Source organism: Podarcis bocagei (genome assembly GCF_964188305.1).
Source record: "Podarcis bocagei genome assembly, chromosome: 10".
In the NCBI taxonomy this organism is placed as follows: Eukaryota; Metazoa; Chordata; class Lepidosauria; order Squamata; family Lacertidae; genus Podarcis; species Podarcis bocagei.
The window spans coordinates 68,615,113-68,642,270 of NC_138135.1; the positions used below are offsets into that span (position 1 = coordinate 68,615,113).

Genomic DNA, 27,158 nt, shown 5'->3' on the forward strand with positions numbered 1-27,158 from the left:
GCTAGGGCCTCACCTGGGATAGAGGTGTTAACATGACAGAAAGGAATCCTTGGTCCTGGGCAAACAGAGGTTTCCCAGGTGATGGGATTTATAGGAGAGGTAACAGGAAATGTGTGCTGGGAAGAAGAAAGGAGAGAGAAAAAGACAGAGATCCATCTTTGGCAGACTGGTTGATGGGAGAAATGACGAGCTCCAGTGCTGCACTGCGGTGGGAAACAATCCCCTCTTGAATTGACTGTGTTGCAAGTTCTGGGCTCCCTCCCTCCCTGGTGTAAATATGTGAATAAATCATATTTCTTAAAGCTGTGGCAGTCTCTGCCATGTCTTGCTACTCAAAGGGGGCACAGAGTGGCTGGAATCTTGGCACAGATTGGGGATGGCACCCAACCTTTGTAACAATATTTTGGAAGCAAAGGGTTTTCCCTCATCTGGCTTGAAGGGAAACATCTGTATAAAGGGAAAGACCTGCTTTCTGCCTTAGAGGACTTGCACAGTCAGATGCATGACATTACAGTGGTACCTCGGGTTACATACGCTTCAGGTTACAGACTCCGCTAACCCAGAAATAGTGCTTCAGGTTAAGAACTTTGCTTCAGGATGAGAACAGAAATTGTGCTCTGGTGGCACGGTGGCAGCCGGAGGCCCCATTAGCTAAAGTGGTGCTTCAGGTTAAGAACAGTTTCAGGTTAAGAACGGACCTCCGGAATGAATTAAGTACTTCACTCGAGGTACCACTGTATTATCATCATCATCATTACTATTATTATTATTATTATTATTATTATTATTATTATTATTATTATTATTACTACTCACCTTTTCCTCAGACCAGGAATAAGCTTACAGATAAAATAGAAGAAACTAAAAACATTGAAAAGACAGCCCATAAAACAGAATGAAACACTTACAAAATGAAAACAGCACATATACTAAATATTTATTTATTTATTTATTTATTTATTTATTTATTATTACAACAACAGCATCACAGCACCAGTACTTTCCTTTAAAAAAGTTTCTAAAAGCCTGTTAGAATAAGGTCTTCACCTGCCAGAAGATGAACAACAAGCAGGAGCCAGCCTAATTTCTTTAGGTAGGGAATTCTACAGTTTGGGAGCAGCCACCGAAAAGGCCCTGAACCCCGTCCCCGCCAAGTGTGAGGACTGTGAGGGTGGAGGGACCAGGAGAGGGGCCTCCATTGAAGATCTCTGGGCCCATGAAGGTTTGTTAGAGAGAATACAATCATCTTGTATTCTCAAACTTGGTATAAAGTAGGTAGCCTCTCATATTTGTGGTGTAAACCACTGAGCCTTGGGCTTGCCGATCGGAAGGTCAGCGGTTCGAATCCCCGTGACGGGGTGAGCTCCTCGTTGCTCTGCCCCAGCTCCTGCCAACCTATTAGTTACAAAACACGTCAAAGTGCAAGTAGATAAATAGGTACCACTCTGGCAGGAAGGTAAACAGCGTTTCTGTGCGCTGCTCTGATTTGGCCAGAAACGGCTTAGTCATGCTGGCCACATGACCCGGAAAAACTGTCTGCGGACAAACATCGGCTCCCTTGGCCTGTAAAGCGAGATGAGTGCCGCAACCCCAGAGTCATTCGCGACTGGACTTAACTCTCAGGGGTCCTTTAAAAAGGTAAAGGGACCCATGACCATTAGGTACAGTCGTGGCCAACTCTGGGGTTGCGGAGCTCATCTCGCTTTATTGGCCGAGGGAGCTGGCGTACAGCATGACTAAGCCGCTTCTGGCGAACCAGAGCAGTGCAAAGAAATGTCGTTTACCTTTCCGCTGGAGGGATACCTATTTATCTACTTGCACTTAGATGTGCTTTTGAACTGCTAGGTTGGCAGGAGCAGGCACCGAGCAACGGGAGCTCACCCCGTCACAGGGATTCGAACCGCTGACCTTCTGATCGGCAAGTCCCAGGCTCTGTGGTTTAACCCACAGTGCCACCCTTTACCTTTTTAATGCTGTCATTATGACTTGTCAAGCATCTTCTCTAAAAGTCTTTTGTTCTCAGAGTGCATCCTGAATATTCATGGTAGTTACCTCCCGATAAAATGGCACACCTTTCCATTACTGCATTTTGGTCCGGCCTTCATACCTGCATGTCAAATCGTATCTCTTAATTTTTCGCATTTTCTTCTAGAAGCAGAAGCCGAAGGACTCTGATGCTGTGTAAATCTTCCTCACAACACTGCTCTATCTCTTTTTCACAGAGAGCTGCGCCGTGCCCATATCTGAGATTATTGCTGTCGAGGAAACAGAAATCGATAAGAAACAATCTAATAGTGGGAAATGGCAGAAAATGGCAAAGGCGCATGCATTCACAGGTAAAACACAACGGCAGCACTGTTTTTTAAAATACCTGTTGGCTAAATGTTTGCAATATTCTTCCAAGCAGTGAAAGAAATCTTACCACTCATCTGCTTTCTTGGATTTCTCGCCAAGAAATCGTTTGGAGTAAGTTACCACTTGGCATAACATAATCTGTATTCCACCCTCACCAACCCTCGATTCTGAGTGGAGAAATTGCCGCAAAACTACTCTGATTTCCACTGCAGAACACAATAGCATCATTAACTACCATACCCCTCTGCGTATCTTATAGAAAATGGACCTTTAGGGAGTATATTAAAGGAAAGCAAGCAATAAATGGCTTTGAATTTGTCTTTTGACCCACTAGGGTATATGCCTGGACTTAGTGTGTGTGAATTTTCACCACACACAACCTTCAAATTATAGGGCATTATTAAGTGCTTTGAAATAGCGACAGGATGCATGTTTTCACATGTGCTCCATATTTTATGTACAGTGGTGCCTCGCAAGACGAAATTAATTCGTTCCGCAAGTCTCTTCGTCTTGCGGTTTTTTCGTCTTGCGATGCACGGTTTCCCATAGGAATGCATTGAAAATCAATTAATGCGTTCCTAGGGAAACCGCCTTCAGACCAGGTCCGGGGACAGTCTGTCCCCGGACCTCTTCTGAAGGCTGGGGGGGGGGGACAAGGGCTTTTCTTCTCACCCCCAGCATTTTAAAAAACCTTGGGACAGCGGAGGACTTCTCCGCTGTCCGGGCGATCTTAAAATGCTGGCGGGCAGCATTTTAAAATCGCCCCGGACAGCGGAGGACTTCTCCGCTGTCCGGGGCGATTTAAAAGCCCCTGGGAAGGCAGGCGGGGGGGGGGGACAAAGACTTTCGCCCCCCGCCCGCCTTCAGAAGGTGTTCCCACCCCCCCCGCCCGGCTTCGCAGCAGCGCTACGAAGCCCGGCGGCTGGGGCAGGTGCTCCCGCCCCCCCCCACCCCGCTTCGGAGCAGCGTTCCGAAGCGGGGTGGCTGGGGCAGGTGTTCCCACCCCCCGCCTGGCTTCGCAGCAGCGCTACGAAGCCGGGCGGCTGGGGCAGGTGCTCCCGCCCCCCCACCCCGCTTCGGAGCAGCGTTCCGAAGCGGGGTGGCTGGGGCAGGTATTCCCACCCCCCGCCCGGCTTCGCAGCAGCGCTACGAAGCCGGGCGGCTGGGGCAGGTGCTCCCGCCCCCCCACCCCGCTTCGGAGCAGCGTTCCGAAGCGGGGTGGCTGGGGCAGGTGCTCCCGCCCCCCCACCCCGCTTCGGAGCAGCGTTCCGAAGCGGGGTGGCTGGGGCAGGTATTCCCACCCCCCGCCCGGCTTCGCAGCAGCGCTACGAAGCCGGGCGGCTGGGGCAGGTGCTCCCGCCCCCCCCCACCCCGCTTCGGAGCAGCGTTCCGAAGCGGGGTGGCTGGGGCAGGTGTTCTCACCCCCCGCCCGGCTTCGCAGCAGCGCTACGAAGCCGGGCGGCTGGGGCAAGTGCTCCCGCCCCCCCACCCCGCTTCGGAGCAGCGTTCCGAAGCGGGGTGGCTGGGGCAGGTGTTCTCACCCCCCGCCCGGCTTCGCAGCAGCGCTACGAAGCCGGGCGGCTGGGGCAGGTGCTCCCGCGCCCCCCCCGCTTCGGAGCAGCGTTCCGAAGCGGGGTGGCTGGGGCAGGTGTTCCCACCCCCGCCCGGCTTCGCAGCAGCGCTACGAAGCCGGGCGGCTGGGGCAGGTGCTCCCGCCCCCCACCCCGCTTCGGAGCAGCGTTCCGAAGCGGGGTGGCTGGGGCAGGTGCTCCCGCCCCCCCCACCCCGCTTCGGAGCAGCGTTCCGAAGCGGGGCGGCTGGGGCAGGTGTTCCCACCCCCCGCCCGGCTTCGCAGCAGCGCTACAAAGCCGGGCGGCTGGGGCAGGTGCTCCCGCCCCCGCTTCGGAGCAGCGTTCCGAAGCGGGGTGGCTGGGGCAGGTGTTCTCACCCCCCGCCCGGCTTCGCAGCAGCGCTATGAAGCTGGGCGGCTGGGGCAGGTGCTCCCGCCCCCCCCACCCCGCTTCGGAGCAGCGTTCCGAAGCGGGGTGGCTGGGGCAGGTGTTCCCATCCCCCGCCCGGCTTCGCAGCAGCGTTCCGAAGTGGGGGGCTGGGGCAGGTGTTCCCACCCCCCGCCCGGCTTCGCAGCAGCGCTACGAAGCCGGGCGGCTGGGGCAGGTGCTCCCGCCCCCCCACCCCGCTTCAGAGCAGCGTTCCGAAGCGGGGTGGCTGGGGCAGGTGTTCCCACCCCCCGCCCGGCTTCGCAGCAGTGCTACGAAGCCCGGCGGCTGGGGCAGGTGCTCCCGCCCCCCCACCCTGCTTCGGAGCAGCGTTCCGAAGCGGGGTGGCTGGGGCAGGTGTTCCCACCCCCCCGCCCGGCTTCGGAGCACGGGGAGATCGCTTCTCCCCACCGCCCCTTGCTTCAAAAGAGGTCTGGGGGCAGCGGGAAGCGCTCCCGCTGCCCCCGGACCTCTTTTGAAGCAAGGGGCGGTGGGGAGAAGCGATCTCCTGGCCGCCCCTTGCTTCAAAAGAGAAGACCCGCTGTCCCCGGGGCAAGCTTCGTTTTGCGAAGCAAGCCCATAGGGAAATTCGTCTTGCGAGGCAACTCGAAAACGAAAAAACCTTTCGTTTTGCGAGTTTTTCGTCTCGCGAGGCGTTCGTCTTGCGGGGTACCACTGTACATATAATATATAAGAGGTTTTTTAAATTGATGTCATAGCTATAAACTTAACCAAGGGTTTATTGATTGCTTAAATGCCCAAAGTGTTTGTTTGTTTTTAACCTAAAGTTCTGCTAAATCTTGCCCCTATTGAATCCATTAAATGGTCAGGGTTTTCTGCTTTGTATCTGCACTTTAAAAAATGGTAATTATTAATTATTACCTCACAACAGAGTCTTCTTCTTTTTCCCCCCCAAAGGAAGAGGAAGACCTACTTGACTTCAAAATATAAACCTTAAAAAAATTAGAAGCCCTACCTGTCTGAGGTGAAAGGGCAAGCACTTGATTTGTTTCTAATTCCTTTTAATACCTTTTGAATAAATAGAGGGTTTTCCTTTTACAGTGTTGGAATATGAGACATTCTGGGTACCTTGAAATGAATCCTTACATATAACTTTGTTTGCATAGGACAGGCATCCCCAAACTTGGCCCTCCAGATGTTTTGGGACTACAACTCCCATGATCCCTAGCTAACAAGTCCAGTGGTCAGGGATGATGGGAACTGTAGTCCCAAAACATCTGGAGGGCTGAGTTTGGGGAGTTCCACGCTTTGCAGTGATAGGTGACGCGTGAAAGTTGACTTTCCAGTCTCTTTTCCCCAAATCTGGAAAGTCGGAGGCTGTTTCTGAAAAACCTTCAGCCAGCTTTATAAAATTAAAGTTTAATTTGGAATGCCTTCCCCATTTTTGGTGCCCATATCTTGAAGCTACTGGCACATACCAACTGAAAGACAGGAATGTTGATTAGGAAGTCAAATCTCATCTATGCCGTATAACTGACTTGGTGGTCTCTCTCGTCCCATTCAGAATTATGTTTCATGCGTTGGTCTAATAAGTGGGTGGGGCCGTAACAAATAGCCCCACCCCCAAGTCTCTGTGTATACAGTGTGAATGTCTGCAGAGAGGGAGTCCTTGCTCTGGGTTCCAGATCACATGGGGCGGGGCTACTTGGAACATGTGACACTGGGGTGGAGCTAGTCAAATTAGGCCCCCGCCCACTTCTGGCTACGACTTCTTTTTTCTTTTTTCTTCTGCCTCAAATTCCCAGCTGCAATACAGGGCTAGCGATGCCAGTCTATCTTATTGGGTTGTTGTACGTTTTAATGAGATTATGCACACGGAGTTCTTTGAACCCTACCAACCTCTGTATAAATACTAAGTTCCATTATGTTTTCTGGAGTTAATTTTGCCCCGCGTTTAAAGGACTCTTCAGACGGAATTCTGCCTCCTGTGTACATGACCCTTTTTTGTTTGTTTGCAGTGCACTATGCGAAGAGAGTACATAATCACCGCTGGCGGTGCAAAGACGTGACCTTCTGGTGCGTTAATGAGCAACTGTGTAATCAGTGGATGCATGCGCTCAGAGAATTACTTGATTTGCAGAGTAAGTTCTCAATGCGCAACTTGTTTCCTCCGCTGCCTTGGATGGAGATCAAAATCCTAGAGTACAGCAAACGAAAAAATGGGGCAAGCGGTTTGTTACAGGTGCTGAGAGTCATTAGGAACCGCCATTTGCCTCCTAGAGCTACCAATTTCCAGAGTGGTTTAACAATCAATCCCTCTTTCAGGGAATTTTGGGAACTGTAGAGCAGAGAAATAATGTATAGTGTTAACATGGCCCTGTTGTAGACTAGGGATTGAGGACCTCTGGTCCTCTCCTGTGACATTATTCCAACTTCCAGCAGCCTCGGCCAGCATGGCCATTGGTCAGGGCTGATGCATGAAGTCTAGTACCATCTGGGACATAAGTGTAGGAGAAGAAGATTAAAGATAAGAAAAAACAGGAGCTCATTGATAACTGGAAACCTCTAAAGAGTTACTTGAAAAATTAGTGTTGCAATCTGAATTTGGTAGCAGCTTTTGAATAAGCTCTGTAAATAAAGGTTAAATGAGTTAAAACAGATATATAATACACAGAGAGGCATATTAATATTTTATTATGATTTTGCTGATAAATTTAGACAACAGGTTTACTAGAGTGAAAAGATGTTGAGAAGGACGGGTAGTCAAATTTATGAAGGTATATCCTGTACCTCTTGGATGGAATTTTTATCTTGATGAGTTTGATTTACAGACTATGAAATGTCTTTGATGTATGGATGTAACTATGGTTAATAAAGCATTAAATAAATAAAAAGGGGGGGGGAGAAGAAGTAGCCTGGCTGCCTTGAATTTAATGGAGGAAAATGGGATAAAATTATCCAAAGTAATTATAGTTCAGTTAACTATACATATTGCCAAAAACATCATGCACCCTTATCCATTTTCTGGCCTATTCCTTGAACACCTTTTTAAAAAACTGAAAAAGGGAAAGAATGCTGGAATAGGGCTTAAAATGCCCCCCCCCCCAAAAATGACTGAAAGTATGTGAGAATCTTTTGGGACTCTGTTCAGTCATGATAGCGTTTATTACAATTGAATCATTATTTCCAATGAACTTGGTTCTCTAAATTGCTTTGTAAAAACAACAACAACAACAAAACAACCCGCTGATGCGCATGAAGGAATTTAGGAGTGAATAATCCTAAAAACTATTTAGTTTTAACTGGTATATCCTTTTTCACTTTGGCAGCCTCTAGACCAAAGCACTTGCTTGTATATATTAATCCGTACGGTGGGAAAAAACAAGGAGAGAAGATCTATGAACAAAAGGTAGCTCCATTGTTTAGCCTAGCCTCCATTTCAACAGATGTTATAGGTGAGTAATGTAAAAATGGTCTGTTATAAAATGCATTCCTTCATCTCGTGCATGTTTTAGAAAGAACTGCCTTTAACTTAATTCCATGTCAATGCTGTTACGCAACAGAGGTTTGCTGCTGAACCTACAAAAGGGGTTTTTCGATTCCGGTAGGGAAAGTTGTGCCGTAATGCAACCCAGTAATAATAATAATAATAATAATAATAATAATAATAATAATAATAATAATAATAATAATAATTTATTATTTATACCCCAGCCACTTTGGGTGGCTTCCAAAAAAATATTTAAATACTGTAATACATCAAACATTAAAAGCTTCCCTAAACAGGGCTGCCTTCAGATGTCTTCTAAAAGTCTGGTAGTTGTTGTTCTCTTTGACATCTGGTGGGAGGGCGTTCCACAGGGAGGGCGCCACTACTGAGAAGGCCCTCTGCCTGGTTCCCTGTAACTTGGCTTCTCGCAGTGAGGGAACCGCCAGAAGGCCCTCGGTGCTGGACCTCAGTGTCTGGGTAGAACGATGGGGGTGGAGACGCTGGACCGAGGCCATTTAGGGCTTTAAAGGTCAACACCAACACTTTGAATTGTGCTCGGAAACGTACTGGGAGCCAATGTAGGTCTTTCAAGACCGCTGTTATATGGTCTCGGCGGCCGCTCCCAGTCACCAGTCTAGCTGCCGCGTTCTGGATTAGTTGTAGTTTCCGGGTCACCTTCAAAGGTAGCCCCATGTAGAGTGCGTTGCAGTAGTCCAAGCGGGAGATAACCAGAGCATGCACCACTCTGGCGAGACAGATAGGGTCTCAGTCTGTGTACCAGATGGAGTTGGTAAACAGCTGTCCTGGACACAGATTTGACCTGTGCCTCCATGGACAGCTGTGAGTCCAGATTGACTCCCAGGCTGCACATCTGGTCCTTCAGGGGCACAGTTACCCCATTCAGGACCAGGGAATCCTCCACACCTGCCTGCCTCCTGTCCCCCCAAGAACAGTACTTCTGTCTTGTCAGGATTCAACCTTAATCTGTTAGCCGCCATCCATCCTCCAACTGCCTCCAGACACTCACACAGGACCTTCACTGCCTTCAGGGGTTCTGATTGCACAAACCATGGTGCAGATTCCACATCCTAGCTGCATTTCCACATCCAGCCTCTGGGCATGGGTCTCAGGTCAACCCCCAGGGCATCGTAGTGCAAAATGCCCGTTTGTTGAGAAACAGCTGCAAGGTTTTGCAGCTCCCTGGAAGCTCCACAGTGCTCATTTAATTCTCTGGATGCAGAGTGCTTTCTCAGTCCTCAAATAAACAAATAAGCATGCATAGCACAAAAGGAAAACTCCACCTGAAAACATTTGCATGCGCTTTTTCAGTTGTCAACAAGAGAATGACCCTTTCCCTCTTTCCTAAATGTACACAGCCTTGCTCGAGTTCAGATTGTCATTCTATGCTGAGAAAGACTCCTAAGAGATTGGGACAGGCCTTTGTGCATGTTGCTGGAAGGCTTTCTGGCAATTTACTATGTGTGTGTATTTTTAGAAAGGTGCTGTGAAAACTCCAAGCATTTTGCAGCCATGTTGTTTGTACAGGGTTCACCTCAGATTTGGCACTGGCGTAGATATTTTCCAAATCCACGCTGAATATAGATTACAGGATTATTGTTTTCCTTTCAAGGAGGCCGATGACCACGTAGTAGCTTCTTACCCCTTTTTTTATCCAGCTATTATGTGCTTCCTTCTTTTGCTGGAATAACGGTCTATTTTATCCATAGGAAACTTGGGTGGTTGTCCCAAAGGGAAGCATTTGCTAGCTGGGAATAGCAAACAGTGTTTGAGGCCACGGGGCTGGCAGAAATCTGGTGAAATTTCTACAAGCCAGGCTCTATCACAGACCCTCCAAGTGTCCCCATTTTCCAGGGACGTCTCTGATTTAGAGAAGCCATCTCGGTTTCTGATTTGATCCCGGAATGTCCCACTTTTCCTTAGGAAGTCCCTATTTTCATTGGAGAAATGTTGGAGGGTATGGAGTTATCCGAGCCCCGAGCTGTCTGAAAGCGATCCTGTATAGGGAAGGGTGTTTTTTTTTAATGTTTTATGATGTTTTTATATACATGTTGGAAACTGCCCAGTAAGATGTGTGGGGTATAAATATAAAAATTACCATACTGGGCTGAATATGAGCTGTACTATTTTTTCCCAAATCCCAACTGTGAAAAGTTAAAGTGTGGCTTATATTCATGGCCTTACGAGAGCGACACCCCCACCCCCCACCCAGGAAGCAGCCTGGAAGCGTGGGGCAAAGTTGCCCAGCCCACCCCCCACTCCCAAGCCTCCCCTGAGCAGCCCTTGAATTTTGCAGCTTATTTGAGAGTGCAGCTTATATCCGGGTCAATACGGTATCATTATGGAATAAGACGTCCCTATTTTCATCAGAAGAATGTTGCGGGGTATGCTATCATACAAGCAAGAAGTGAAGAAGCTGGCATGCCACAATTGTGGCAGTGTACGTTGTGGTTGCAGTTTGCCTATGGAGGCGAGTTTACTCCAGGCTTGACTACTGTAATTCGCTCTACGCGGGGCTGCCCTTGAAGCTGTCCCAGAAACTCCAGCGGGTGCAGAATGCAGCAGTGAGGCTCCTCACATGGTCTCTGCCATGGGAGCATATTCACCCAGTGCTTTTCCAGCTGCACTGGCTCCCGATGGAGTCCAGGGTCAGATTTAAGGTGCTGCTTTTGACCTTTAAAGCCCTTCACGGCCTAGGACCCTCGTACCTACGGGACCGCCTCTCCCGGTATGCCCCACGGAGAGCCTCAAGGTCCATAAATAACAACACCCTAGTGGTCCCAGGCCCTAAGGAAGTTAGATTGGCTTCAACCAGAGCCAGGGACTTCTCAACACTGGCTCCGGCCTGGTGGAACGCTCTGTCTCATGAGTCCAGGGCCCTGCAGGATCTGATTTCTTTCCGCAGGGCCTGTAAGACAGAGTTGTTCCATCTGGCCTTTGGCTTGGAATCAATTTGATTCCCTCCCCCCTCTTTCTTTTTTCTTTTTCTTTTCTCCTCCTGTGATGGGGCTGCATTTTAATATTTTAATGTTTCAATATTTTAATGTTGTATTTTAATCTTGTTTTTAAGTTGTATTCATTCAACTTGTTTTTATTATTGCTTGTTAGCCGCCCTGAGCCCGGCCTTGGCTGGGGAGGGCGGGGTATAATTAAAAATTATTATTATTACTGCAGCCCTGCCCTGTTTCACGAATGAGCCATACCTGCATTCCATAACAGCTTCCTATATTGCTATACACAAGGTGGTTTGCAGGCAGAAGAAACAACAGAACGTGCAACGAAGATCACGCAACCTGGTCATGAAAAGCTCTTGCATTTTAAATGATCTTGTACTGAATAAAGTAATAAATAACCCATAAGAATATAATAATGCACTGCTAGATGAACTCTCAAAATAACAGCAGGTTATTTTAACAGGAATTCACTCTCAGCGATTGCAGCAAATGATTACCAAATTGTAATCAATAAAAATGGTAGCAGAGTTACAGTACGTAAAATAGATGGGCTAGTCCTGGATGACACCCTACGTAACAATGGGTGGAGTCGCAGCTTGGTGAAATATGATAAGGTTTATCACAATCCTGGCGCCTTACAGTAGCCTAGACTGCTTCCTCCCTCAGGCAGCTGCAACAACAATAAGTGTCGGGAACCAAAATGGTCATAAACCAGTAGTTTTCTCCCTTCCTTAGCCATTTATGTGCACATATGATCCTCCTTTTAATATTATGTCCTAAAGCTGTTTGTTCCTTTTCTTTCCCCCCTCAGTCACTGAACGCGCTAATCATGCTAGGGATAACTTACTTGAAGTTAATCTAGAGAAATACGATGGGTAAGTTCTCTCTTTCTCTCTTACATTAATCTGGTTTTTTTAAGATAAAGTACACAGTCTGTACGTGCCCTGCTTAGTAGACAAGTGGAATGACTGCCCAATAATTTGGGAATACCCTTTAGTGTGCAGATTGCTGCGAGGAGCTTGCTTCAGCCACCCAGTTTAGCGCCTCTCTTTCTGACCTTATTCCCAGGCACCTGCTGAGGCCGCAGTCCCTATTGATTCATAAACGAACCCCAAAGAGAGCCTGCTTAGTATTGCAGTCTTAGGGGACGGAGATGTCCCTGTGATGTTTTGAAACCATCAGGGCATCGTACCGCTGAGTGGGCTTTGGCACATCTTGCATTTTCTCTAGTAGCGTAGGAGAGCTGAAAACAATGCCAATATATTTCACATCTGGCAACCAATGCGCTGCTTTGGTTTCAGATAACAAGTGGGTAGACGAGTCCCAAAAGCCCGGGACCCAAATTTTCATGGTTCTCTAGCAGCTAGTTTTCCAGACTGCAGAGCGTGCTGCTGAAATGCTCTTTGCTTTCTGATAATTTAGGAGATGCGTGAAAAACGGCGATGCCTTAATTGATGCCCAGTGAAACAAGTTCCTCTCGGCCCATAAATCTTCCAGGAAAGCTTTGTAATGCCTAATGATGCCCTCTTATCGACGGAGTAGCACATTTATTTATCATTGTGCATGTTTATAATCCTCACCGGTATATTCTCAGAAAGTTTAGCCAATTCTAATCGCCCTTTGGGAGGAAGATGGGTTGGGCTGTGGGGAGATATCCCCAAGCAAGCTACCGTATTTTTTTGCTCTATAAGACTCACTTTTTCCCTCCTAAAAAGTAAGGGGAAATGTGTGTGCGTCTTATGGAGTGAATGCAGGCTGCGCAGCTATCCCAGAAGCCAGAACAGCAAGAGGGATTGCTGCTTTCACTTCGCAGCGATCCCTCTTGCTGTTCTGGCTTCTGAGATTCAGATTTTTTTTTCTTGTTTTCCTCCTCCAAAAACTTGGTGCGTCTTGTGGTCTGGTGCATCTTATAGAGCGAAAAATACGGTAATTTCCCTTCTGCTCTCCTATTTCTGCGCATACAGGCTATAATCCAACAGAACTGGTCCATGCATATAGCAGGGCTTGTCTGTCGCTGGCGATGGGAAAGGATTGCCTGCATTCCCAGCTCTCTTTCCCTCCCCCTGAATCCTGCAACACACACACAGATCTCAGGATCGTGGGCACCTGGTATAGGAATGCTAATTCGCTGCTTCTGCCGTGCCCGCTAAGATGGAGATTAATTAAACCGCCCTGCGCCCTGCTAATACAAGGCCTTCTCATCAAGTCACAATTCCTCGTGCATTAATCCTCCCCTAATTACTACAACGCCGAGTCAAATAGTATTGAGATTCCAATTATGCCGGGCATGGAAATGGTTGTAGGACGGGACAGGGGTCCTGGATCATTCCTGAGGCTCGGAATATATGGACGCTCTAGTTGTTATAGACAGATTGGCCGGCAGTTACAAGCAGACAAATTACCAGCATTCTATACCAATCCCGCATCATTTCCACTTGCTGTCCTTGTCCCTTTGGTCTCACGAACGTAAGAGAGAGCTTTGGATAGGAGGTGTTAACTTTGAGCAGCGGATGTTCACAATAATGCAGTTGTGGTAGGGGGGAAAATGTGTTTCAATTTGTCTTTTCAAATATAGGCAGATATCTCACAGCAGATGATGGCTTTCCTGTTATCCAAATGTGACATGTAGAGCTTTCTGTCTGTCTCTGCGACATATCACAGCCAGCTATTGAACTGTAGGAGAATTCAGCCGCCTCTAACGAATTAACTCTCGTTTCTGCTGTGCGTTTAAACATCGCATGAACAGGGATCAACCTGGCAGCTCAACATTCCTTGAAAACTTTCCCAAATGAAGATTTCCCCCACTGCAGAAAGCCGGTACAGTGGTACCTTGGTTCTCAAACTTAATCCATTCCAGAAATCTGTTCCATAACCAAAGTGTTCCAAAACCAAGGCACGCTATCCCATAGAAAGTAATCAAGAACAGATTAATTCATTCCAGACTTTTAAAAACAACCTCTAAAACAGCAATTTAACATGAATTTTACTATCTAGCGAGACCATTGATCCATAAAATGAAAGCAATAATCAATGTACTGTACTATAAAATAAATAAGACAGTATTGTAGATGATTTTTAAAAATTAATTCTTACCTGCACTGATGATAGTCATTGTTTGGATGGGGGGCATTTATCCATTTCTGCAGTCACACAATCAGTAGCTGAACCCAGTAGCTGAACTGGGTTCCACACAGTCACAAAAACAAATGAACCGAAAAAGACTCAAAAACAAAAACGCAAAATAAATGGCAAAAACAAAAGCGCCAAACTTCATCCATTCCGTAAGTCCGTTTGACTTCCGAAATATTCAAAAACCACTGTGCAGCTTCTGATTGGTGCAGGCGCCCCGGAAACAATGGCCGACAGCTGCATCGGATGTTCGGCTTCTGAAAAACGTTCGAAAACCAGAACATTTACTTTCGGGTTTTTGGCGTTTGGGAACCAAGGCATTTGAGAACCAAGGCGTTTGAGAACCAAGGTACCGCTGTATCTTGCAGTGCCAACTGGTGAGGAATTTGATTGGAAATATCTGCAGGATTAGTCCCTTCCAATGTGGCTGGGTTATTTAAACGATCTCCCAGACATTTGTACACCTGGGGGATCGCTGAAAGGACCATTCAGTCGCTCACGAACTCTTGCTGTCCATGGTAAAATCTCCAGAACAGCAGCCCAGCTGTAAGATGATAAGAAGCAGTGGCTTATGTAGGGATTATGAATGGTAACTCATTAGGTGAAATATCTGTACGTTGGAAGAGGAACAGTATTCCATGTTGACGTCTGCCTTGTGTTCACTGTTTTGTTTTCAACCGATGTCTGTGAGCAAAGGAACAGCAGAAACTAGGGGAGAATTATTTTACAATTAGCCCCAACTCTGCCCCCTCCCCCTCTAAAACAGGTTTACAACTGTTCTGTGATCTGAAATTACATTTTGAACGGATTAATTCAAGACACACAGTAAACCAGCCTGAAGAACTTAAAACCATGGAGAGACCTGGTCTGAACAAAGACATTGGATTCTTATCTCATTATACATGACTAAGCCATTTCTCACCTTCTCACCCCTTGCCTTTTCCTGTAAGACCTATTACAGTCGTTAAGAGTCGTCAACAGGCTCATCTCAGCTATCTGCCAATCTCCCATTCCCACCACCCTTCTGAGTAATACCCCTCTCCACCTTCTCACTATATAGAAGGATCTGGCAACTTCTGTTTCAGTGTATCTGAAGAAGTGTGCATGCACACGAAAGCTCATACCAAGAACTAACTTAGTTGGTCTTTAAGGTGCTACTGGAAGGAATTTTTTTATTTTGACTATGGCAGACCAACACGGCTACCTATCTGTAATTGATAAGGGAGGTTTTTCTTTTTTTCTTTTTCTTCCTTCCTTGATAAAGCGAACCATATCTATTGTGTCGGGAGTGCTTGACATATTTGTGGATTCCTTCGTTTGCTGTGAGTGTGCATTTTAATTTGTGTATTTTCCGGCAGTGTTGTTTGTGTTGGTGGGGACGGCATGTTCAATGAAGTGATGCATGGTTTGATTGGAAGGACGCAGAAGGATTCTGGCATAGATCAAAATAACCCCAAAGCACCGTTAGTCCAATGCAATATCAGGATTGGCATAATCCCGGCTGGTAAGAATCGCAAAACGGCTCACTTTCGCCATACGTCATTATATTGCGGTTATGATTTATTACATGTTTCATCAGCCTCCAGGTTGTGCGGCAAGGAACCTAGCCTAGAATCACAACATGGGCAGAAACTGGCTGCTGGTATTTCAACGTTGTCTGTATCTGTGTAAAAAGGAGCACGTGCAGGGAAACGACAGGATCACAACCTGTTGCCAGACCTCCATCACCCCAACCTCTGTGCGTTTAGCCAAACCCATGAATGGCTCTGTTCACAGATAATGGATGGATACATAGAGGTCAGAGACTGGAGCATGCGAATATCATCTTGCTCGTTTCTCTTCCGTGTGATCATTCTACATGGCTGGATGTGCGATCAGCCCTAACTGTTATGGCATATTAAGATTTCAAGGAGACAGAGTATGTGAGATAATTGAGCCTTCTATTACTATTATTATTATTATTATTATTATTATTATTATTATTATTATTATTATTATTATTATTATTATTAATATACCGCCCTATACACGGGGGTCTCAGGGCAGTTCACAGAATGAATATAAAAACAACAACCACAAAATACATAATAAAAATAAAAATAACAACCCAATAGCCCCCCAACAAAAAATAATATATATATATATATATATTAACGGCATAAGATAGGACTTGCAGATCAGAAGGTTGGCGGTTTGAATCCCTGTGATGGGGTGAGCTCCCGTTGCTCAGTCCCTGCTCCTGCCCACCTAACACTTCGAAAGCACGTCAAAGTGCAAGTAGATAAATAGGTACCGCTCTGGCGGGAAGGTAAACGGCGTTTCCGTGCGCTGCTCTGGTTCGCCAGAAGTGGAAGACCCAGAAGCTGTACGCCGGCTCCCTCGGCCAATAAAGCGAGATGAGCGCCGCAACCCCAGAGTCGGCCACGAGTGGACCTAATGGTCAGGGGTCCCTTTACCTTTTTAAGATGTAAATCACATCAACCAAAGGCCTGGTTAAAAAGGAACGTTTTTGCCTGGTGCCGAGAGGTGTATAATGAAGGCGCCAGGCAAACTTTCCTGGGGAGAGGCTCCACAAACGGGGAGCCACTGCAGAGAAGGCCCCGTTCTCGTGTTGCCACCCAATTATCACCAGCATTCTTCCCCTTTCTCTTGGGCCAGCCAGTTTTACCCCAGAAGGACCTTATTTAAAGGAGCCTGGAATCCTATGTTCAGGAACAGCATCTCAGTTTTCCATCACTGTCCCTCCATAGTTCAGGGAGCTTATAGCAAATTGGACAGCGCAGGATTACCACCCTTCATTTATTCTACATTGTTTTAGCAAATTTATAGTGTTTGGGCTACGTTTTAGATTTAGATCGTTTTGTCTTTTGTGAAGATTTAACATTGTCTCATTGTCTGTTGTTTGTCGGCTGTTAGTACCCTTGACATGTGTTTTCTGGGACTGTCTATTCTCACCGGAACAAACCCTAGTCCTTTTATTTATATGTAAAGGCAAGCCTTTCAGGTTTGCCTCAATGTATGCTCCTAGCGAATTCTATTTCGAGAGCTATGGACACGTCAGGATTTAGTCTAAAGAAAGAACACATCTTGGTGGATTTTGCTAGGAATAGTTTGGACCTCACACCTACCCCATGAGCCCTCAATCTATCGCTTTCCTTTTAAATTGGGAAGTATCCTCCAAACTAGTCTCTTTATTTTTATTTGGTTATGGACATGATTTCTACTTCGCCTTTCAACAGCTTCCCAGGGAAACTGACAAAAAGTTTTAAATGGTGCTAAACAAATTAAGACAAAAGCATTAAAACACAGGCAGCAGCAACAGCAGCAGTAATAATAATAATAATAATACAGTGGTACCTCGCAAGACGAATGCCTCGCAAGACAAAAAACTCGCTAGACGAAAGGTTTTTCCGTTTTCGATTTGCCTCGCAAGACGAAATTTCCCTATGGGCTTGCTTCGCAAGACGAAAACGTCTCGCGGCTTTGTTTCCTTTGTCTAAAAACAAAGACATGTTTTGTTTATAAAGTTAATTTATTTTCCCTTCAATTTTTGAACTGCTCTTTACAGTATGTGTGACTTTAAAGAGCAGTTAATAAACTGTTGTTGTACCAAATTTGGCTTTGTTTCGACTTTTTTTGACCATAGGAACGCATTAATTGATTTTCAATGCATTCCTATGGGATTTCGTGCTTCGCAAGACGAAAAATTTGCTAGACGACAAAAATTGCGGAATGAATTAATTTCGTCTTGCGGGGCACCACTGTAATAATAATAATAATAATAATAATAATAATAATAATAATAATAATAATAATAATATATTTATTTATACCCCGCCCATCTGGCTGGGTTTCCCCAGCCGCTCTGGGCAACTCCCAACAGAATATTAAAAACAAGATAAAACATCAGACATTAAAAACTACCCTAAACAGGCTTGCCTTCAGGTGTCAAAGCGAATGCAAAGCGAGAGAAAGGCAACTTTAACATAGAGCAGGGCTCAGCAAACTTTTTCAGCAGGGGGCCGGTCCACTGTCCCTCAGACCTTGTGGGGGGCCGGACTATATTTTGAAAAGAAGAAGAACGAATTCCTATGCCCCACAAATAACCCAGAGATGCATTTTAAATAAAAGGACACATTCTACTCATGTAAAAACACCAGGCAGGCCCCACAAATAACCCAGAGATGCATTTTAAATAAAAGGACACATTCTACTCATGTAAAAACACACTGATTCCTGGCCCATCCGCGGGCTGGATTTAGAAGGCGATTGGGCCTGATCCGGCCCCCGGGCCTTAGTTTGCCTATCCATGACATAGAAGCCAGGATTTATTATTCTCCTTTATTTTTAAAAGGTCTTCACGTGTGGCACAGACACCTGCCACACCTTAGACACCCAGTGAAGGACCTCTGTTGTAGGTCTTACAAACCATGAAGGGCCTTAAAGCCGCCAAGCAGCTTTTGAAGTCGTGAAATGACCTGGGAGCCAGCACAGTTGGCAGAGCACAAGTGTGCCATGATCACAATGCCCGGTCCCAGGGATCACAGCTTCGCGGTTGTGTTTTGGATTAACTGCAGTTTCCGAACCATCTTCAAGGGCAGCCCCTGTAGTGCACTAATGCAGTAGTCCAGCCTTCTCCAAGCCAGTGGCCTCCAGACGTTTCGGAGTCCAGCTACTATCAGCCCCGATGCCCTATGGGCCGAGGAGAGGAGCATTGGTCCCTTGAAGCTGAGGGAATTGGCCTTGCCGTCACTCCTTGTTGCTAGGCGGCAACTTGAGTTACTGCCATGGGCCTTTCCGTGGAAGGAGATTGTGATGGTGGCAGCTGCTACTACCTCTCACCAAAGGGATATCTAACTGAATAGTGCCACTCACAGGGTGTATAATTACTATTCATTTTTTATTTTTTAAAAAAGCTCAATGGTGAACAGTGGCTCACCAGAAAACCGATGTACCTTTGGCACGTAAATTAATTGTCAGTTTAAGCAGGGCTTGTCACATGCCAGGACAAAACTCAGAAACCTGTTTTTCACTAGCAGGGTTTCTGTCACGGTCATCTTATTTAATTAGTTAATTTTTTAAATAGCATTCCTCACCTGCCCTTCACCCAGGGCGGGTTGCAGGAATAATAATAATAATATTCAGTGGGAAGCCACTCTGCATGGCTTCCAACTGAATATTTAAAAAATACAGCATCAGACATTAAAAACTTCCCTAAACAAAGCCGCCTTCAGTTGTCTTTTAAAAGTAAAATAGTTGTTTATTGCCTTGACATCTGGTGGGAGGGTGTTCCACAGAGCAGGCACCACTACCGAGAAGGCCCTCTGCCTGGTTCCACGTAACCTCACTTCTTGCAGCGAGGGAACTGCCAGAAGGCCCTCACCGCTGGACCTCAGTGTCCAGGCTGGATGATGGGGAAGGAGATGTTCCTTCAGGTATACAGGACCAAGGCCGTTTAGGGCTTTAAAGGTCAGCACCAACACTTTGAATTGTGCTCGGAAACATACTTGGAGTCAATGAAGATCTTTCAGGACCAGTGTTATTGGTCTTGGAGGCCACTCCCAGTCACCAATCTAGTTGCCGCATTCTGTATTAATTTCAGTTTCCGGGTCACCTTCAAAGGTAGCCCCACATAGAGCGCGTTGCAGTAGTCCAAGCAGGAAATAACTAGAGCACGCACCACTCTGGCGAGACAGTCTGCGGGTAGGTAGGGTCTCAGCCTGCGTACCAGGAATAGAATATACAGTGATAAAAACATTTATATGAGAGAAAAAACACCCCAAGTAAAGCACGCAGAACACAGAACAATATAAATTCAGCAAAACATATTTTGGTTTGTCCCACAAAACAAAATGCCTTAACCATCAAAGGCCGGAGGTGTGTTTTTGACATGCAAGAGACACTATAGAACAAAGATGCCAGTCGTACCTCTATGAGGAGGGACTTCCACAATTTTAGGGCCTGCTGCAGAGAAAGCCCTCTCCCGGCCACCATTCCCCACATTTTTTTGGGGGGGGGTTTCCTTCCTTATATCAGTCGGCTTTCCAGTGAGGAGGGTCTCAAAAAGGAATAACTTCTCTAGTCCCCATACACCCAGGATGAGAAGGTAGGGCTTCTAAGCTAACAAGGCTGTTATTAGTTTTACATTATTTTATCTTATTTGCACTAAGTTACATTCTGAATTTCAGTATCGTTTCCAGAATGACTCTTTCCCCAATGGATTGATTTCCTTCTGTTCTGCCTTAAAAACACACTTTGGTTGCTTGGACGTCCTATTATGATTTTCAGCTTTTATTAGACGGAGAGAAGTGCCGCAATCAAAAATTGAACCCAAATGAATCAGGGGTTTTTGGATGGGCTTTCGGAGTCAAAATGTATCTCCCCGGGTCAGAAATATCTGCTTGATATTACCTTTGCTTTCGGACTCAAAATGTCGTGGGTGTATCTCCCCAGGTCAGAAATGTCTGCTTGATATAACCTTGATGTTTATTAACTTGCAGAGATTTCGTTGGTATGAATTCACTGGTCTGCTCTGTAAAGGGCAGCTCAAACTGTTCCTGTCTTTTCCCTCCGTTTAGCTGAGTTCATTCCACCCACCTGCCTGACAAATCAAAATTTTGCTTAAGCACGCACTAAGCCTAATTCTTTTGTTCTGCCCTGGACAAACAGCACCAGCTTGACAAAAGGATTTCCACCGCAGCTCTTTAACAACAGATCAATCTCCCTCTACACCTCTCTTGAAACATTGCGTTGACCCTCCTGCCTGAGTTATCAAGGAGAAAGCAAACACCACGACTTCGTCCTGTCAAACTGCATAAAACGGTTAGCAAGAGAGGCGAGGGAAGGAAATGTCTCTCCTGTCTGCTGGATGGAAAGGAAGAAAATTCTACATTCGGCTGTCCCAGGGCCATTACCATGCCCTAAGCAATTCCATCCTGTTTCGTCACATTTTGGATATTCAGCATATGTCGACATTCGCATGTGAAAGCTGACAGTCCCAAGAGGGGAAAATTCAAAGTGTTTGACAGTTCAGATAGTCGCTAGCGAATGTTGACGAGTCACCTAAATGGAGCAGTCAGCTTTCCTTAGTATATGTCCGAGAAGCAGGGGGGATATACGTCTGTTTTCAGGAATTCCAGGGCTCAGTTCCTGGGCCTGTGCTATTTAACAGGTTTATAAATGACCTGGATGCAGACGTAGAAAGGATGCTGCAGACTTGTGGATGACTTGAAGCTGAGACCGATCGCGAACACCATAGAAAACAGATTCAAGTCTGGAATGCTAGGCAGACCAACAAGGTGAACGTCAGTGTACACAGATGTACTGAACTTCATTGCAAAGCTGAGCAGAAACAAAAGATGGAGGAGGCCTGGCTCGTGTGAAAAGGATCCAGGGGTCTTGACTGGCTGCGAAACTGAACACGAGCCAGCAGTGTGATGCATCTGCTAAAAAAGCGAATGCGATCTTAGGCTGCATTAAAAGAAATATCACCATGGGAAGTGATACTTTCAGTCTATTCTGTCCTGGTCAAGACTTATCTGGAATGTCACTCCCAGTTCTGGCACATTTTAAGCATTCAGTATTTCTGTCATTCATTTTTATCTGTGTACTGCCATGCAAGACTCACGGAAATAAGTATCGAGAGACAGTGTGAAGTAGTGGTTAGAGCGTTGGCCTAGGATCTAGGAGACCAGAATTCAGATACCCCAGTCAGCCACGAAGCTCACCGGATTACCTATTTATTTCAACAATTTGTAAACCACTTGATCCCAGTCGTCTCTAAGCAGCGTACCAGAAATCCAATGCAGTAAGACTAAAAAATGTGTTACAACTGTAAAATCACAAAGTTCAATTAAAAAGCCTGCAAGGTAGATAATTTGGGAGGAGGAAAATCATGCAGACCACTTTGAGCTCCTCGGAGGAAAGATGGCGGGGGAATGTTAAATTTATTAATTAGTTAATACTTTTCTTTTTTTTAAAGCAAGGCTTTTGCAGGAGAACGTCCAAAAGGAATCTGCCCTAAGTCACAGTACATTGTACAGATTTGGATTCACACAACGGGTTTTGAAGATCCCTGTCATTAAGTTAGAATCACCGGACTGGAAATGAGTAAAGAAAACCTCAGAAAGGTTACTGGACTGCAAAAAGAGTTGCCCACCTGCTTACAGTGCTCACTCATAGCCTAAAAGGAAGAGAAGGCTTCAAAATATCTTCCTGCCTGATCGCCCAGAGCACCACAGGCAGCTAAGCAAAACTATTTACTACCCTAAGGTAGTTCCTTCCTCTCTCTCATCCTCTGACTCACTCCTACAAAGCACACAGCGCAAGTAGACAGCACAGAACCTTGGCGCTTCAAGATTGCACAGCTCTAGATAACTCAAGCAAGTGAGCCAGTTCATAGGGACAATAGATGATCGTGGGTTTGGGGGCAGGGGAAAGCAATGGCTGTTTTCTTTATGTGTCTTCACCGTGCTGTAAAATCCTTTTCCAGGTTCAACGGACTGTGTTTGCTATTCAACGGTTGGCATCAATGATCCAGTAACTTCAGCCTTGCATATCATTGTGGGTAAGTCCCCACCTATGGATTTTGTGCCCTGGGTGGCGTTTCCAGGGGAATGTCCACCAATTTTACACTGTTTCTGTATTTTCCGGTCATGTGTTTCCCCCTCCCAGACTGGGTACACATCAGAGACCATTCCACTGGTGGCGTGATGGCACGAATACGTGTTATGTAATATTGCTCTGTCAGACAGTCACAGAGAAGCATTCTTCATAAAATGTACAATTATTAGTTAACGCTGTTTCTGGCACCTGAATTCTGTGGGGTGTCCTGCCTTAATGTGTCGGTCAATGTAGAAACTTTTTCGGCATAGCTGTTAGCTATAATTTTAACTTTCCCGTGTCTGATGTTCACATGGCGACAAGTGATTGGCAGGCTGAGTGTGGTTTGCCCCCAAATGGCCGAATTAGTTCCACTGACCAGTTGTTGTTCTCCACCACTCTCACAGACCCAAAGTGTCATGCAGCAAACACTCTCTTTATCTCTCAGTTCAGTTCTGGATTTGGGGATGCGAATAGCGCTGTGGTCTAAACCACTGAGCCTTTTGGGCTTGCCAATTGCAAGGTCAGCGGTTCGAATCCTGTAAACTCCCTTTGCTCTGTCCCAGTGTCCCAGCTCCTGCCAACCTAGCAGTTTGAAAGCATACCAGCGCAAGTAAATAAATAGGTACCGCAGTGGCGGGAAGGCAAAGGGCGTTTCCGTGTGCTGTGGCTTCCGTCATGGTGCTCCATGCACCAGAAGCGGTTTAGTCCTGATGGCCACATGACCCGGAAAATTGGGCTGTAGACGAACACCGGCTCCCTCAGCCTGAAAGCAAGATGAGCGCCACAACCCCATAGTCGAATTTGACTGGACTTAACCGTCCAGGGGTCTTTTGCCTCAATGCTGGACTTTCAGACTGATGCAATTGCAGCCTCCCTTATAATCTGAATTGTCTCTTGTCGACAGGAGACACTCAGCCTCTCGATGTCTCTTCAGTGCATCACCACGACACGTTACTGAAATACTTTGTCTCCCTCTTGGGGTATGGTTTTTACGGCGATATATTAAAAGACAGCGAGGGGAAACGCTGGATGGGACCCGTCAGATACGACCTCTCAGGTAACCTTTCGTATTTCGTCCTTCTGTATGAACCTGCAGAGAACCAAGTTGCCAATAAAACCAGTATTTTTCTCTAATGACAACCATTACTGAGCCAGCCTTGCTATAAAAAGGCCGTGAATGTTACCAGTCTGCAAAAATGTTTACGGGCTTCCTGTGGGCTGGCAAAGGAAAGGCAGAGGGGTTCACCCGTCTGTTAGCAGCCCACTTATGGGCACGGGGGCTCCCACCACATGGGAGACAGAAGGCGCCAGACCCTTCCTCTGCCAACCACTGCATGCGGTGCCATCTCCTACTGAAGCTGCCAGGCTAATGCTTAAATATACAACTGCATATGAGCCGAACGGTGGGAGAAGGAAGCAACAAGCTTGGGATGTCAAAAAAATCAATAAGAAGATGGCAGAGCGAGTGTCTCCGTGCAGTTCTGCAAGAGAATTAGCAGAATGGACAGAAATAATTTGTGTTGGTTTATAAGACATTGTCGTTTCTTAATTCTCCTCACCCCCCAGGTTTCAAGACCTTTCTCTCTCATCATTACTACGAGGGAACAATATCCCTTCTACCAGCATCACACGCCGTGGGGTCTCCAAGAGATAAGAAGCACTGCAGAAGTGGGTAGGCTAAACTATATTGCATTCGGGGGTTGTTGTTTTTAGCACATCTGGCTCCCAGGTCACTGCACTGAGTTGTCAGGATGCGCCCAGCAGCTCCCAGCTGGTTGCCCAAGAAAGTACAGTGGTACCTTGGTTCTCAAACTTCATCCGTTCCGGAAGTCTGTTCCAAAATCAAAGCATTCCAAAACCAAGGCGCACTTTGCCATAGGAAGTAATGCAAAATGGGTTAATCTGTTAAAAACAAGCCCCAAAACAGCAATTTAACATGAATTTTACTATCTTAACAAGACCATTGATCCATAAAATGAAAGCAATAAACAATATACCTCAGTCACGCAATCAATCAGTCAGTAGCTGAACTGAGTTCCACACAGTCAGAAAAACAAAAACGCAAAATAAATAGCAAAAACAGACAGATCTCAGTGTAACACTCAAAACAGAAGTGTGGCACTCAAATCGGAAGTGTAACTTTCAAAACGGAGCACGTTTGGCTTCTGAAAGAAGTTCACAAACTGGAACACTTACTTCCAAGTTTGCAGTGTTTGGGTTCCAAGTTGCTTGAGAACCAAGGCGTTTGAGAACCAAGGTACCACTGTATAAAGACAAGGAGAGGTTTCTTACCATCCTTTTTAATTTCATTCTTTACAGAGAGAGGCTATAGAACTCAGCCTCTTGGATAATGATGTTGTCCCGAGTGAATCTCCACCCCCCCACCGCTCCCACTTCCTCATTCATCACTTCTACAAGTGCTGCTACGTGCCCTCTGTCTTTGAGCTCTTTGCTCTCCTACTTTTAAGGCTCGCCAGGTTCTGGGAGATGGAGGGTCTGGAATGTTTTCTAATGACACTGTGTCAGCTGGGTGTTGTTCTGGCTCTCCCATGATTTCCCAGCTTTCCCCCTCACCTGCCTCTGAGCTGCGACCTCCCTCCAACCCGTGATTGCATGCACAACGTTGATGCTCACACCAGCTAGAGCAGAAGGTGGAGGGGAAAAAATATGTCCTTTTGCTATGCCTGCTCCTGCAGCAAAGATGCCTGGGATCATTGCTGCCACATGATGGTAGCAGAGCTCGCTCAGGATCCCGAAGATCTCTTGCTGCCCCAGCTCCACCTTCTCTCTTCGAAACCCCCTGTTGGGAGGTGTTTTATTTTTGCAGGCTGCTGCAGGCAGTAGCCCCTGTCCGCAGTAGGAGCAGGGACATTGGGGTGCTCCACACTAGCGGACCTCAGGCACGGTTGGGACACCCTGAGGTCATCCAATTGCCCCTCTAGCACAGGGGTCGGCAAGGTTTACCTGCCATGGGCCGGATTACGGCCACAAAGATTGTACATGGGCCGGACTGGAGCAATGCAGAAGCGATTTCCGGCGTCTGGACATGCGCACACGCAATTTCTGGTATCTGCGCATGCACAGATGTGATTGTTGGAAAAACGCCCGGGAAGGCCACCTCCTTCCCAAGACACCGGGGCCTCTCACCGGTGGTCACTCTCTGGCTGTAAATCTTCCTCAGTCCAGAGAGACCAGTGATAAGCGACCCCTCCCTCCTGAGAGGAGCACGTTCGTCTTCTGGCATCTCACTGCAGAAGAAAAAGACAACCAGTAGCTATAAACTGCTTTATTTACAGTCCATATATACAGAGAACCCACCAGCATGTCTGCTCTCTCTCAGCAGCAGTACAGAACAACATCTCACACAGAAGTAAAAGTACAGTAACTTCTCTAGCCAGCGTGAGAGAACCAGCTTGGTGTAGTGGTTAAGAGCAGTGGACTCGTAATCTGGGGAACCGGGTTTGTGTCTCCGCTCCTCCACATACAGCTGCTGGGTGACCTTGGGCTGGTCACACTTCTTTGAAGTCTCTCAGCCCCACTCACCTCATAGAGTGTTTGTTGTGGGGGAGGAAGGGAAAAGGAGATTGTTAGCCGCTTTGAGACTCCATAGGGTAGTGATAAAGCAGGATAACAAATCCAATCCAATCCAAACTAGCAGTACCCAACAGTACTGAGACTTCCTGTCTCACGCTCTCAGACACTCACATGATATAAACAACCATAGTGCTGCTTGCTGAGCAGCTGGTGAGATAAAAATCCTAACAGTGATTTCCGGCACTGCTCAGCGAGTCCCTGCACCGTGCTGTGCCGGTTTAGCCCAGCATGCAGGGGACTCGCCGAGTGGGTAACTCAATCCAGGGACGGCTCGTAGGCCAGTAAAACGGTCTTTGTGGGCCGCATCTGGCCCATAGGCCGCATGTTGCTGACCCCTGCTCTAGCACAACCAATCGTTTTCTGTGTCGGTTCACTGTGAAAGTCAACAAGAAAAAAGCAGTAACAAGAGTCAACAGCTTTCTTTAACTCTTCAGAACCTGCAGTGCTTTGGCTGCCAATTATTTCGGGGGTTTTTTGTTTTTTGTTTAAAGAACCATTAAGAAAAAAGATAGGCATCCATTATAGCACTGCAGGGCTTCAGCTAGAAATTTTGAAGCATGCGACAACTACAGCGGTACCTTGGGTTAAGAACTTAATTCGTTCTGGAGGTCCGTTCTTAACCTGAAACTGTTCTTAACCTGAAGCAGCACTTTAGCTAATGGGGCCTCCCACTGCCGCCACACGATTTCTGTTCTCATCCTGAAGCAAAGTTCTTAACCTGAGGTACTGTTTCTGGGTTGGCGGAGTCTGTAACCTGAAGCATCTGTAACCTGAAGCGTCTGTAACCCGAGGCACCACTGTATTCCAAAGAGAGGCAATCAATTTCATTGTTTGCCTCCAAACAAAATCTCAAATATTTGGAAAACGTGGCTTCAGAACTCAAGATGACTCTGGTACAGAATTCCCAAAGGCTGCTCCAGAGGTTAGCTTGCTTCTCATTTAAATGACATATAAAATGTTGCTTACAACACAGCCTGACATACTGCAGACAATCTGGCTAAACGGATGAAACATTAATGCCTGGTTCAGACTGCAGAGGGGAAAAAACGAGGCTCA

The 27,158-nt window shown here is 46.6% G+C and overlaps 1 protein-coding gene across 1 annotated transcript in view; it reads left to right on the top strand.

Moving 5' to 3' along the window:
- CERK (ceramide kinase) overlaps positions 1–27,158 on the top strand; it is a 54,544-nt gene that overhangs the window by 11,750 nt on the left and 15,636 nt on the right. Inside the window, exons 2-9 of the mRNA XM_081211686.1 lie at positions 2,223–2,336; positions 6,332–6,454; positions 7,643–7,768; positions 11,587–11,650; positions 15,263–15,408; positions 22,396–22,470; positions 23,413–23,565; positions 24,075–24,180. Of these exons, the coding sequence (XP_081067812.1) occupies positions 2,223–2,336; positions 6,332–6,454; positions 7,643–7,768; positions 11,587–11,650; positions 15,263–15,408; positions 22,396–22,470; positions 23,413–23,565; positions 24,075–24,180 (907 nt within the window). The remainder of the gene's footprint in view (positions 1–2,222; positions 2,337–6,331; positions 6,455–7,642; positions 7,769–11,586; positions 11,651–15,262; positions 15,409–22,395; positions 22,471–23,412; positions 23,566–24,074; positions 24,181–27,158) is intronic.